This window comes from Austrofundulus limnaeus, unplaced genomic scaffold, assembly GCF_001266775.1.
Source record: "Austrofundulus limnaeus strain Quisiro unplaced genomic scaffold, Austrofundulus_limnaeus-1.0 Scaffold162, whole genome shotgun sequence".
Lineage (NCBI taxonomy): Eukaryota > Metazoa > Chordata > Actinopteri > Cyprinodontiformes > Rivulidae > Austrofundulus > Austrofundulus limnaeus.
In genome coordinates this window covers 865,278-879,537 of record NW_013952564.1, presented here as the reverse complement: position 1 = coordinate 879,537, position 14,260 = coordinate 865,278, and the positions used below count along the sequence as shown (strand labels likewise).

The window sequence follows — 14,260 nt, the reverse complement described above, 5'->3', positions numbered from 1 at the left end:
GGAAGAATGGGCCAAAATCACACCTGAGCAATGCATGCCGCTAGTTTCTCCATTCAGGAGGCGTCTTGAAGCTGTCATTGACAACAAAGGCTTTTGTACAAAGTATTAGATAAATTCCAGTAAGTGTGTTCAATACTTGTTCCCTTTGCCATTCCACATTATTACAAATAACTTCATTTCTGGACATTTATGGTTTGGTTTCTTTGTATCTACAGTATGAATAACTTGGGTTGTTGCCGACAACTGGTGAAAATTTTATGTCATTAGCACCTCTAATAATATTTTTACTGAGAAAAATGTTGACGTATTTAATACTTATTTTACCCGCTGTATAGTATTATTATTATTCATTTATAAGCAGGTTTTGCAATAAAGAAATAAAAACCTAGTAATTCTTCAGAGAACCCAACTCTCCAATCACATCCTTGCTCAGAGTTTTAGAATAATATCATGTCATGTGGAAAAATGTCACAGTTGTTTTGATCAAACCTAAAAATAAATATTATGTGCAGTGACAGGCAACATTATTACATATCACTCTGAGTATGGGTTGGGAATGTCTCAACAATATTCATCCCAATGTCTGTAAAATGATTTGAATAATTGTCGTTGTTGTTTTCTAATGTCAGTCACCTTTGGCACCCATCCTGAATTACTGTATGTTGGCTTCAAAAGTTATTCAGATGTAGAGATATAGTCAATTATTTTTTAAAAAGTTTCACTAAAATTCATCCATTTGTGACATGTTTAACAACAGAGTAGACACCAAATAGTTAATGGCAAAACTTAAAAACAATGATCTGTTATGACTTGGATTATGTCTTCATCAGTTTAAGCTACTACCACACCAAACTTTAGGTTAACATTAGCAGAGCTGTATAAAGTGCTTGGAAAAAAGTAAAAGTAAAAATATCTTAACAGGAAATGACTTAGGTAAAAACAAATTTCACCAATGAGAAAAGTACTTAAGTAAAAGTCATACAACTGCTCACAATAATCAATAAATAAAAAAGTATTTTCCACACACTCTAAAACATAAAGTGTTGAATTATCTTAACCAAGTTATGTCAACTTGTCTTACTAAATCAGGTTGAGTAAAATGAGCAATTTACACATATTTTAAAGAAAATGTGTAAATTGTTTTACATTTACTCAACTTGTTTTAGTGGAACCAGTTGACATAACTCAGTTAAGTAAATTTAAAACCATATTTTAGAGTGCATAAACAACTCCTGTCATGATGAGCTCTGGTCATATTAAAATTTGTATGAGTGTAACGAGGTGTTAATTTAAAGTAAAAGTATATGTTTTAATCTTTTTAATGTTACTGTAAGAGTGAGCTTAAGGTGAATTAAGCTTTTCCCACATCTCTCATACACAAGGTTATGAGGAAACTTTYAYCAAGGTATTTCTCATTACTTGTTAATATCTTGACTGTGCRAAGTGAAAAGTGACACAATAAGTGAATGTTCACACGAGTTCAAGTTGATTCATAAAAGACTATGCAATCATTTATTTACACAAATTGAACAGATCATAAGTTACACTTGATTGTGGTCATTCCAATTACATGCGTCAGAGTTAAATGAGATAAAACCTGCGTCCGAATTTCAATTCACATCAACTCAGATTACTTATGTAGAACAGTAAAAACGCCAGTTCTGATGTTAACAACCATACAAATTTACTGGCACTTTTAGCTTAAGTTTTGGGAAATTAAGAACAAGGAATGGAGGAAAGTAAGATTAGTATGTTACTACGACTTTTACTTTTATCAAAGTGTAGGTCAACCGGAACTGCACGTCTTTTCTAAGCTCAGGTTCCACATGACACATCACTCCGAACACATCAGCTTTTACCTGATGATGTCTTCTTAAGGCACCCTTGGGGTAGGAGCTGGCTCGTCTCCGATCAGTCAGGGAACTGATGTCGGCTCGCTTACCGGTCATTGGCGAACAGGTGTTTTTCCAGGTAACTTTCGTCTGTTTCAGTCCAAGCCATAAAAAGTTCAAGCCGTATCCAGTTCCTCTTTCCAAAATAAAATCTCCCCTCGGGAGTTAAAAACACTTTTAGAGGCTTGACGCCTCGATTTGGAACCACCGGCAGGCGTGCCGGGTTCCTGGCTGTGAAATCTTCCCTAATTAGCTCATAGGATCAGACTTTGAGCCAAAGATGAGGTTTCTCCGGAGAGAATCCCAGCTGTCTTCCTAGGTTGAAATCAGGAAGAAGAGTGTGTYGCTCAAAGCCGTCCGGGTTAGTAAAAGAAATGGACTAACTTTGGTTCGCCTTCAGGCTTAGAGATGAGTCAGAGAAAGTAAGATAAAGATTTGCCAGCCAGCGTCAGCCCAAGGTTAAAATTCTGTGGTTGTTCAACAACATGATATGATAACCTCTTTTCAGCTTTCTTCTGATAGACTCTAAGAGAAATCACTGCAAAACATTTATGATGATTAAGTAACATTTCTGTTTTATAATCAGCTTTGAACCATTCTGTCAGTCCAAATAAATGAAAGATTTTCTCAAAAATCCACAATTATATTACTGTGTTCACAGTAAAATAAAAACAGTGATTTACATAAAAACACAATGAAAACTTTGTAATCAGATTCCCTGTGATTTTTTATACCATTATAAATCTCTAAGGCATGATAAGAGAAAATAAGTGGTTCCACTTTTCCTGTGACAGGCATTATCATGATTTAACAAATGCATAAACATTCTTAGTTAATAAAACAAATGAATCACGAACAGAAGAGATGGTTCTGTCCATTTTCTGATTAAGAGAACTGAGGGGTTCTCTTCCACGGTTAGAATGACATGTCATGGCCTAAATAGAGTTCAGTTTGTGACAGAGTACCTGTCCTCTCATCAGGCCTGTCCGAGGCCTGCTTCGAGGCAGTAAATATTGTTTCTTCACTCAAGGTGACCCTTACATAACAGAATAAAAGTAAACATTACAAAAAAAAATACCTGGTACAATTACAGATCCTTGAAAACTTTACTTAACAATGTAAATGTACTTTGGTACTGTACACCACTGAACATCAGTAAAAATGCAGTTTTTGTGTTTTTCAGGTCAGTTGGCTTTGGCGACCATTTTGAATTAGGTTCCCAAAGTTAGTCAGTTGTTACGGAGCCCACGCTAGACCATGGGGGACTTTTTTTCTTTTGCATTCCCACACAATACTATTGCGTTACCTCACAATACTTTTGTGTTACCTCACAATAGCTTTGCTTTACCTCGCAATACTTTTGCATTACCTCGCAAATGTTTGTTTTGTACTTGAACTGAATTAAACCCAGACTTTTATTTTGAAATATCCGGTTACCAAAACAGGATGTGTCGCCACAAGTTCGTGAAATGAACATTGATGTTGCGTGGCTGTGTGCTAAAATATCAGCATATGACAAACTTCCATGCATTGCTGTGTGATATATTCATTCTGAAGCTGAATTAAAACAGTAGGCTAACTCGCTAATGAGCATGTGAATTTGTTAATAAACCGACAAGCACAACAGTGATAAACAACTTTTGCGAGGGAATGCAAAAGAAATAAATATCTCCCATGTCCCCTCGCGGGCTCTGTAAGTTGTAAATATGCACTAAGTGATATAAAATTCAACATCACTACTGTCAACCTTAGCCTTTTGGTGTTAGGTGATAATAATTTGGTATTTATTTGGTATTGGACTCATTTTTGTTAAGTTTTTATTTTTAGTAAAGTCTGCTGATCTTCACAGACTGATATTTTGTTTTTTGTAATTTTATTATAGGTATCTTACAGGCTGTTTGAAGACACAGGCCTGTTTGAGACCTTCAAGATCCCTGTTAAAGAATTCATGAATTACTTCCATGCCCTTGAGAATGGCTACAGAGACATACCATGTGAGTAATATTGTGCTTTTTGTTGTTGTTGTTGTTTATCAGTGTACTGCTCTCTGTGGGAATAAAAGCAGCCACTAGGTAGAAACATGCACACCTTCCAGTTTTAATCACCTAAAAAAACACTGGCTTTGATTTAGTGAAAGGATCATATGCAGCTCAACAGCGCATCCTGGTGGAGATGTTTCTGCCCTGAGAGATCTCTTTTTCTCTTCTGACCCAGATCACAACAGGGTCCATGCCACAGATGTGTTTCATGCAGTCTGGTACCTCACCACACAACCCGTGCCTGGTTTGCCCAGCCTCATTACAGATCATGGTTCTGCTAGTGACTCAGGTATAGTCCCCATCCACCAGTGCTTAGTAATTCTTTTAAAGATGTCATTGTGAATTTAAGCTGCTGCATAAAGAGAAAATTCAAGTTTTTTAAAGTAATTTATAGCATTAAAGACTTACTATAAGTAGTGTTTTGCTGATTTTTAAATCTGTCCTCAGCCTCACTGTGAGCCATCTCATCATCTAACCTGCAGGAATGACTGTTATTTCCCTAACACCAGTTTTTCTTATCTTCTCTATGCTTTTGGGCACTTACATTTTCGTACAAACCACTTTTTTGAAGTCTAGAACAGCATGAAATTGCTGGCAAATTAGAGTTCCCCTCTCCCATATTCCCTTAACCTTATTTGTATGCCTTACCGGGCTCATCCCTTTGATCCACTTATAAGTGGATTTAAACATTCAAGCATGTTTGTGCTCTTGAGTGCAGCACTAGTCCATAAAAGTCCAGTGTGTGTGAGAGAGAGGTGTGTAGTTCCTGCCACCCTGCTTCTAAACCTCCCATCTTTCTCTTCTCCCCCTGCGGTCAGACTCTGACAGTGGAATAACGCACAGTCACATGGGCTTCCTGGTTTCAAAGACCTACACTGTGTCAGAAGATGGATACGGCTGCCTGTCGGGCCTCATACCTGCTCTAGAGCTCATGGCACTTTACGTGGCTGCGGCAATGCATGACTACGATCATCCAGGAAGGACGAACGCATTCCTTGTGGCCACCAGTGCCCCTCAGGTACTTCAGTTGTGCAACAAAAGAGATGACCGTCTCTGATTCAAATTAAATTGAGGAGTTTATCCCATTGGTTCATCGTTGCACCAGGGTTTCTGTGTAAATAGATTAAACATCTAGATACTTATTTTGAAACCAGCTGTGCAGGTAGAGCTGATAAATTTCCCACCACTGGACACCTCCATCTCATTATCCTTAAACTTTAAAGCTTGATTTGAGACTGTTTTATGTCTTCCTCTTTGTTTTTGTGACAAATTTAGTGGAATTAAAGTGTAGCACACCCTTACAACTGTAACTAAATGATTTGTGAATTCATTTAAAGGCGCGTGCTCAGGCAGTTTACTTGGGTTTCTCTGCAGGCAGTGCTCTACAACGATCGCTCAGTTCTGGAAAATCACCACGCTGCCTCGGCCTGGAACCTCTTCATGTCCCACCCAGACTACAACTTCCTCGTCAACCTGGACCACGTGGAGTTCAAACGTTTCCGTTTCCTGGTTATTGAGGCCATACTGGCCACTGACCTAAAGAAGCACTTTGACTTCCTGGCTGAGTTCAACGCCAAGGTATTCTGACAATGAAACTGATAAACATTTTACTTTGGAAAGAGAAGAGCTGTGATGTTTACGTTTTGGAAATCTGTACAGTCTGGAAAAAAAATGGTCCGAGTGTGTCTTCAGTATACTTACAGAAATGTATTTACAGTACTCCAGTTTGCTTTGTTATTATAAAAAGTGCACAAATGCTGAGCTATTATTCAGTCTTCAAGACATGTGTTGGTTGCAGAAGTTCTTTCATCATACCTGAGCCTTTGAAACACTTAAGGAAAGCTTTGCCGAAATAAATTGTCCTGGGGTTTTCTAGGAACAGTTCTGTTTGTACGGACAAGAGAAAAATGTTCAGACTGAGTCCAAAACACAAAGAACCCTGCTGTATTCCAAGATGTAAATTAAGTGCAGACCAAATGTTGGCCTTAAGTGGAGGAGTTTTGAGATGTTTTCCGTCTTGAGTGTGAGTTGTGAGGTAGAGCGATTTCTGTGCTCTGAGCCCACTGACGCTGGCAGCAGAAAGTAACAGCAATGCTTCTCACACTTCTTCCTGGAAGCAAATTATCTTTCTGTGAAGAGCCATTAGGCTTTCAACTCTGACACTTCCTGTGCATTTCCTATCTGAATCTCATTAAGCATGCCTAGAAATGAGGATTTAATTTGAACTCTTTCATTAGCACAGATACACAACTTTTGAGCAGAAAATCCATGCCACTGAATCTATTTCTGATATTTAGACATTTTTACATTGTGTCCACTCATGTTCCTACAGGTGGGCGATGGTCCATCAACAGGGATTGACTGGTCTAATGAGAATGACAGGTTGCTGGTGTGCCAGATGTGCATAAAACTGGCTGACATCAATGGGCCTCTGAAACACAAGGATCTCCATCTGCAGTGGACAGAGGGTATTGTCAATGAGTTCTACGAACAGGTGCGGAAACTGTTTCTGATGGCAACAAGAGTCTCATTTGTACTTGTTTACCAGAGAATCAGTCAGTGTTCTGTGATGTGTGCATGGCTAAAGGCTGAAAGTATAAAGGCCTATTTTGCAGTTTTAAACAAACTAGTATATACACAGCAAATAATAGTATTTTTATTTGATAGTTATTTTATAATTATGTATGAAATAAATCTTAGATAAATATTTAGAAAATTGACAGAATGCTTTTTGATTCGAATTATTGTTTCCCCAGTCTATTAGAAATATCAGTACATCTCAAACATAAAACAGAATGAATCGTTTTTTTTCCCTCTAAATGCCAGTCTCGTGTATTTTTAAATGATTTAAATCCATGTTTTGTAAATCATTTTTTGATTTTTTTTCACCTCTAGCAGTTTGACATTAATGCCTCATGCTGTGTGTAGGGTGATGAGGAGTCCAGCCTGGGGCTTCCTGTCAGCCCCTTTATGGATCGAGCGGCACCGCAGCTGGCCAAACTTCAGGAATCATTCATTACACACATCGTTGGACCGCTCTGTAACTCCTACGACTCGGCCTGCCTCATGCCTGGACGGTGGGTAGAGCCCGAGCCAGAGGAAGAAGAGCCCGACACTGGGGAGATTGAGGAGGCAGGTGATGATGATGATGACGATGATGCGTCCACCTGCTCTGAAGCATCACGTAAGCATCATAGTCTAACAGGAAACTGCAGCAGAGGCATAAACTGGAAATGAGCAGAGAAGGAAGTTGTCAGGGTTTCATTTCACTGGGCAGTCCTCTAAAATGGTTTCTGAATTTATATAATTTAACATACAGACAATATACTGTATATAAATAAAATATTTAAAGGAAACTAAGGAGGAAAAACTATCTTATTCAGTTTTGTTTAAAAACGATTGTAAATCAAGGAGACAACTTTTATGTACTGCAATATTTCTGCCTGACTGTGTCATTTTGTCTTTTTACTATTTTTATCTGGAATTCAGTACTACTACTACTACTACTACTGCTACTACTACTACTACTACTACTACTACTACTACTACTACTACTACTACTACTACTGTTATTATTATTATTATTATTACTACTATTATTATTATTATTATTATTATTATTATTATTATTATTATCATTATTATTATTACTATTATTTTAATGATTAAATGGCCTTTGTTTTTTTAGTAATTTGTAGGTGTTGCACATTAAAATCACATTCAGAAAAACTAAATTTAAAACTAAAAATCTTTGAAGGAAATGCACATTGTCTTCCTCCTTGTATGACAAAGTTTTAAAACTAGAGTTTGTTTAAGTATGTTGTTTGTTAGAGGATGTGTTGTGGATGACTCTCAGCTACTACCACACAAAATTTTAGCCTAACTTTTGTGTCTGCTAAAATTGTTTAGCTGTGACGGCCATCTTGAATGGTGCTACCCCAGAAGTTAATCGGGTGTAAACCCATTAATTATTTTATGAGAGTTTCCCTAAAATCCATTCAGCCCTTTAGTTATTTTGCTGACTGACAAACAAACATAGACTCTGGCAATTACATGATTGCTCATCTTTAATGGTAGCAGGTGATAACGATATCTTTAACAGGAATCTGAAATAAAAGGTACTGTGTTATTGTTGTTGTTGTTATGTTTTTTACACCATTTAGCTGAATGAGAAAACAGGATTTATTCATTTAGACTTTTTTTCAGTAATTTTATAAAAAACTAAATGGATTAATTATTTTTCAAAAAGCCAATTGCAGTAGTTAAAAAAAAAACTTTTGGAGCACTTAAAACATTTTAAATCCAGGTTTTAATGTCCTTTCAGAGAAAGCAGCACCCAAGAAAAGGAGAAAAGTGTTTTGTCAGATCACCCAGCACCTGCTGGAGAACCATGAGATGTGGAAGAAGGTGATAGAAGAGGAGTCTCAGAGTACGGACCAAGGAGCAGAGTCTGTCCATTTAAACAATGTAGCAGAACCGATTCTGGCTATCGACGAGGAAGAGGAGGAACTGGGCAGCAGAGAAGAGCAGGTAGAAGGAGAGCAGCCTGAGGAGGAGATCGAGGAACCAGGCTGGTCGCAAAGGGACAACTGTAAACTTCCAGTGGAGCTGGAGGACAGGGACCCACAATGAACGTTCTCGCTCCCAAGAAGAGACATGGCATCAGTCAGGAAAAAGATGTAAAGAAGTATTTGGTTTGTTCTTTTTTTTTTTTTTTCAACTAAATCCTCTTTCTGCCAGCACATTACTTAGACACAACACTGTAGATGTTTGGGGTTTGGGAAAAGGCTGCGGTAGCTCCATGTTCAGTTTGGCAGTCTTGTAATCCCAGGTTGCATCAGGTAGGGCACTTGGCATGAAACAATTGCCAAAACTTTTGTCCAAAGTTTGCTTCCTGAAGAACGGAGCAGCTGAAAAGAAAGCAACAACTGTAGACGTTTGGGGGAACTGCGTGCCTACACCGAAGATTAAAAACAGGGTGGGAAATTTTGTGCTTTACATATGTAATCTGGTTATGCTGTTTCACTAAACACTTTACCAGGCCTTTTCATATTGCAATAAAGGGTTTATGGACTGATTTGCTACTGTCAGAAGTAGAAGAAATGCAGTTGCACACCTTTCAACCCGATGTTTAAACACAAGACTGTAGAAATCTGCTGCCAGTTTATACATACTTGTTTCCTGAATGCGATTATATATAAAATATCACCATTGCTTGTGCTTGTGTTCAAATTTTAGCCTTTTTCAGGTCTAAACTGTGCTACAATATGTTTTTTACAGGTGTGTTAGAAAGGGAGTGAATCTAATGAGGAACGATCTTTAATCCATCTTATTAAAAAAATGTTCCTTTTTTGTAAGCTTTAGCATACAAATCTATTTTTACGCACATTTTATTTGTCATTTTCTTCTCAAATGAAGTAATTAAATCCCGTTAGTCCCACTAAGTGGAGTCATTTTAGTGGCATGCACAGCCCAGAGGCTTCTCTCAGTTTTACAGTCTGAATGTTTGTGCATTTGTTTTGGTTTCAACTACATGTGCTCACATACACATCTTCTTCAGGACACAAACTCAATAAATAATCATATATTTACATGTTAGATGGCACTATAAACCAATATTCCAGTACAGAGCCAAAAATTAAAAACCACTGAATAAAAAAAAAGAAATAAATACCTGATTTTACCCAAAGGCTATTTTCTGATTAATAGAAAAACATTTGGGTTCAGCAATGTATGACTCAGAGATATTAAATGTATCTGAGAAGTAAGATTTCTGTCATTAATTTTTTAACAAGAACTCATAATGTGACTATTGTGTCCAGGGCTGTCTGATTTCCAAAGATAAAAAAGAAAAACGATATTAAAGACAAAACTATTTAACTTGGTATGTGAATTTATGCAAATTGGCAGTGAGATTTAGAAAATTGCATAGCTTAAAATTTTGCCTAGGGCACCAAATTTGCTAGGGCCGGCACTGATTGTAAAAAGACCTCCACCTTTAAACAAAATGAGGGGTAGTTTATCCATGTCAAAAATGTACTGACCTGCTTGTTTATGAGTCAAGGCTGACGGTTGATGGATTCAGGATTGTTTGAGATGAAACAGCTGATAAAAGTAAAATCATACAAACTGATTGAATAATACATTTAACCTTATGATAAGCTATGAAAAAAATGTTAGCTCTCTTTTTCATAGCAAGCAGTGATCCAGAAACTCTGTCCCAGTTGCATTTCCGTCTATAATATTCCTATACACGGGTATCTATTTCTGCAAAAACCTGGTATAATTTACTTTAATGAATCTTCAGAAAGAAGGAAGGAAGTTTTTTGTTTTTTTTTATCAATATGCATGCAGCATACACAATGAAATCATGTTTGGTGTTACAAAGAATATTGTTGCATAAGTTTGTGTAGGCAGAAGATATGACAGAGCTAGAGGAACACAGTGTGTTCTGTTATTCTTGCAGGCTGTACATTAACAACAGCCGTGGGTGGTTTTCAGCCTCTTTGCAGCAGCCCTGACAAGGAAGGGGCCACTCACAAGCTGGATATATGCCTGACCCACTGATTAGTCTGAAATTACACACGTTTACCATAAACCTTCTGTTAAATCGGAATATTTTTGAATTCACTGAAACATTTAGCATTTGCGTCACCCTTTGTGTCTTACTGGGAACAAGCATTTTTTATCTGTTACATCTAAGTGATCTGTAACCATCATTACATTCCCGATTGACAATAAAAGCTTAAATTATTAGAAAAGAATTCAGTGCAACACCAACATTTAAAAAAGGTTTAGTTTTTAAAGGTGGATTCTGTGGAAAAGATGTTGACAAATACTATCTTACCTGTTGTAGATCATTTTTTGACCCCACTCTTTTGAATAGTTTTTACTAACCTGTTTGATGATCGAACAGTCTGAGAGAGGCTAAAACCGAATTGGATTATTGACTTCTTAAAACAACTCTAATCTTGGAATTACCCTATTTATGTGCGTATGTCGCAAAAAATGTAACACCAAAGAACATTCATGAAGTTGGGGAATCATATTATGCACAGGAGTATTTTTTTTACGCCAGAGTCAGAGAAGGAAAAACTGTTTTTGTTTTTCCTGTTAACCACAGCGCAGTGATGGAAAGAAAACACGGACAATCGTGTGCTCAATAGGACCAGACGAGCAGCTCTTCGAAGGTGCACATCTTACTAATTTAACAATCAGGTTCTGCTGTCGGACCGTATCGTTTTCAGGGACATGAAGCCCGCACTGCTCCTCTGCAGCCTTTGCTCTGCAGCTACAAACACACCCACAGCTGTGCGTCCCCAAAATAACCTGTTTCCTTGTCAGAGGGTACACAGCAAAGGCTGAAAAATCCTGAAGTCTGTATGAAATTAGGGGTAACATTATACACAAAGATTAGATTCTTTAAGCTTTTTAAGCTCAGAAAATGGGGATCACATTATGCTTAAAGCACATTATGCATGAATAAATATGGTAAATGGTATTTCACACAATAATCCTATTTTACAGATTATTCCATTGTCATCAGTTTGATTTCAGCTACAGCTAAAGCTTACCTTGTGCAACCTAGGGAACTTTTAGCCACAATATTATATGTATGTAATGTCTAACACAAGATTAGCCATGTAATGCAAAACTGACAACAATGAAACTGTTTAAAAATTAGTGTTTGCATGAACTTTTTTTTTGGAACTAAACTGTTTAGATTGGAGTTTTCCCTCTTTTTTTTACTTGCTCAGACTAATTGTTTGTATATCAGTTCAGTCAAAATAAACTACATTTCTCCAAGCTGAGGTTATAAAAAAAGTTATCTATCACAGGTAAGATGTTAATTGCTCATAATGTTTCCACAGAACTCCTCCAACATCGGTTAAACTTCCAGGCTGCACACATCACAAGTTTATTTTATTTTATTTTGTATGACTTTGAGAAAGACATAATATTTGTTGCTGTTTATGAATATGTTTTTCATCTTTCAGTAGTTCCTTTAATATGACTCATAACAGGGATAGTAAATTAATGAAGGTCGATGAGTTTTTCATCATTCCATTGCACATGCTCAGCTGAATTATCCTCCTGAGGTCCTATAGCTTACTGCTTCTAGTGCTTCCTCTCTGATCTGCATACTTACCAGCCTCCCTGCAAAAAGTAGCCAAACATTTGCTGTGTAACATCTATGGAGGACCAAACCTATCATTATTGGAAATAAATGTATAAATATATAACTGGCGTATTAAAATAAATTATAGGGTCAAAAAGAAGTTTGACAAATAAATTATTGTGCCATTAAATCAATTACATCAATTATTTAGATATAAATGTGTATTTACATTTTAATTTTGAAGGATTATATTTTCTCTATGTGCTTTATCGCATATTTTTTGTTTATATTTATTCATTACAAGTACATTTGTTGTAATTTGACTTTTCCAAGCCATTATTTTCTTCTTTCACATTTATCACCAATCACATATATTTAAAACATGCTTTTTCACCTAATAATATTTTATTTCTCAAATTATTTTATCGTTCTTTTTTTCCTTAAACACTGATATATTTTCTTCTATTATATACCTTTGTTGTATATTTTTACCAAACACATTTCCCTGAGCCCATTTATTTTCATCTCTTTTTTTTACATTTCTTGCTGGCTGTATTGTCTTTTCCAGCTCCACATGCAGCAGGGAATGTAAAAACAGAGGAGGCGGTCTTAAGAAAAGCGTCACCGCCCCAGCTTCTCGCCTATTGGCCGAGGTCTAATTTAAACTAGACCTCGGCCAATAGGCTTTTCTTAAGACCGCCTCCTCTGTTTTTACATTCCCTGCTGCATGTGGAGCTGGAAAAGACAATACAGCCAGCAAGAAATGTAAAAAAAAGAGATGAAAATAAATGGGCTCAGGGAAATGTGTTTGGTAAAAATATACAACAAAGGTATATAATAGAAGAAAATATATCAGTGTTTAAGAAAAAAAAGAACGATAAAATAATTTGAGAAATAAAATATTATTAGGTGAAAAAGCATGTTTTAAATATATGTGATTGGTGATAAATGTGAAAGAAGAAAATAATGGCTTGGAAAAGTCAAATTACAACAAATGTACTTGTAATGAATAAACATAAACAAAAAATATGCGATAAAGCACATAGAGAAAATATAATCCTTCAAAATTAAAATGTAAATACACATTTATATCTAAATAATTGATGTAATTGATTTAATGGCACAATAATTTATTTGTCAAACTTCTTTTTGACCCTATAATTTATTTTAATACGCCAGTTATATATTTATACATTTATTTCCAATAATGATAGGTTTGGTCCTCCATAAACATCACCCATGTATAAAAGTATTGATTTCCTGTCCACAGTGTTGATTTCTTTTTGATCATACTGTTTTTGAGTGAACAATGTATGGATTTTGCCCCACATGCTTCTGTTTTAATAGGCTTTTGCATTTGACATGACACATTATATTCATTTTATAGAGTGTTTATTTTACATCTTCAGTCATTTGATCATCATGCTTTGTTCACATTATGTAAGATAATTGTAACCATGGGAACCAAACAAGCTTTACAACTATGTAAACAAAATGAGATGAGTATTTTTATATAGCTGACATGTGATTAAACTATGAATTGCTTTCCTCTCACTTTCACATGACCACATATGTACTTATATGTCTAAACTCACAGTATTTGTGAAAGTAAATTAAACTCTTGCAGGTTGATGCTCCATTTTGTACAATATATGCTGTACAGAAAAAAAGAAATTTTAAAACTACAAAAACTCTTTTAGATATACATTATTTATTTTTACCATTTTGTAATTTAGACACTATACTGTAGCTTCAATATTGCCGGACTTACTGGAAGTGCCTATATTGGTATTATGTATTATACAGTGAATATATTTGAAGATCATAGACAATGTCACAAACTGAACTATGTGGATGTTGTAATGTGAATACATTGAATTACAAAATTACACTTTCTGTGGTTTCCGTGTGGTGGTGCTTTTTTATTTATTAATTTGTCTTTACCTTTTTACATTTTCAATGAATCTTGCATTAAAATCTGAAAAGGGTTTAACATGCCAAAATCACCTATTATATTAAAGGTAAAACATTTTTTTATCAGATCATTCAGAGGTTTAAGATCAGTTTTATGCAATTTGTCTTTAAAAGTAAGCTTTATTGAAGTACTTTGGTAACAATATTCACTCTAAATTTAAACACACATCAGTGTGCATGGGAGGTAATGTATTTATTAATTATATTTTGACAAGATGCAGCTATTACAAATGTTT

General features: G+C 35.9%; 1 protein-coding gene across 3 annotated transcripts in view; it reads left to right on the top strand.

Moving 5' to 3' along the window:
• The window catches only part of LOC106523660 (cGMP-inhibited 3',5'-cyclic phosphodiesterase A), a 110,688-nt gene extending 99,074 nt beyond the window's left edge, over positions 1–11,614 (top strand). For 2 of the 3 annotated variants that reach the window (XM_014017168.1, XM_014017167.1), the window contains exons 8-14: positions 3,775–3,886; positions 4,107–4,220; positions 4,750–4,949; positions 5,306–5,509; positions 6,264–6,425; positions 6,860–7,115; positions 8,256–11,614. In XM_014017168.1, coding sequence (XP_013872622.1) covers positions 3,775–3,886; positions 4,107–4,220; positions 4,750–4,949; positions 5,306–5,509; positions 6,264–6,425; positions 6,860–7,115; positions 8,256–8,563 — 1,356 coding nt within the window. In that variant the 3' untranslated portion in view covers positions 8,564–11,614. Of the gene's footprint in view, positions 1–3,774; positions 3,887–4,106; positions 4,221–4,749; positions 4,950–5,305; positions 5,510–6,263; positions 6,426–6,859; positions 7,442–8,255 lie in introns of those variants that run through there. The other variant, XM_014017169.1, reaches the window with a different exon arrangement.
• Positions 11,615–14,260: the final 2,646 nt, after the last annotated feature.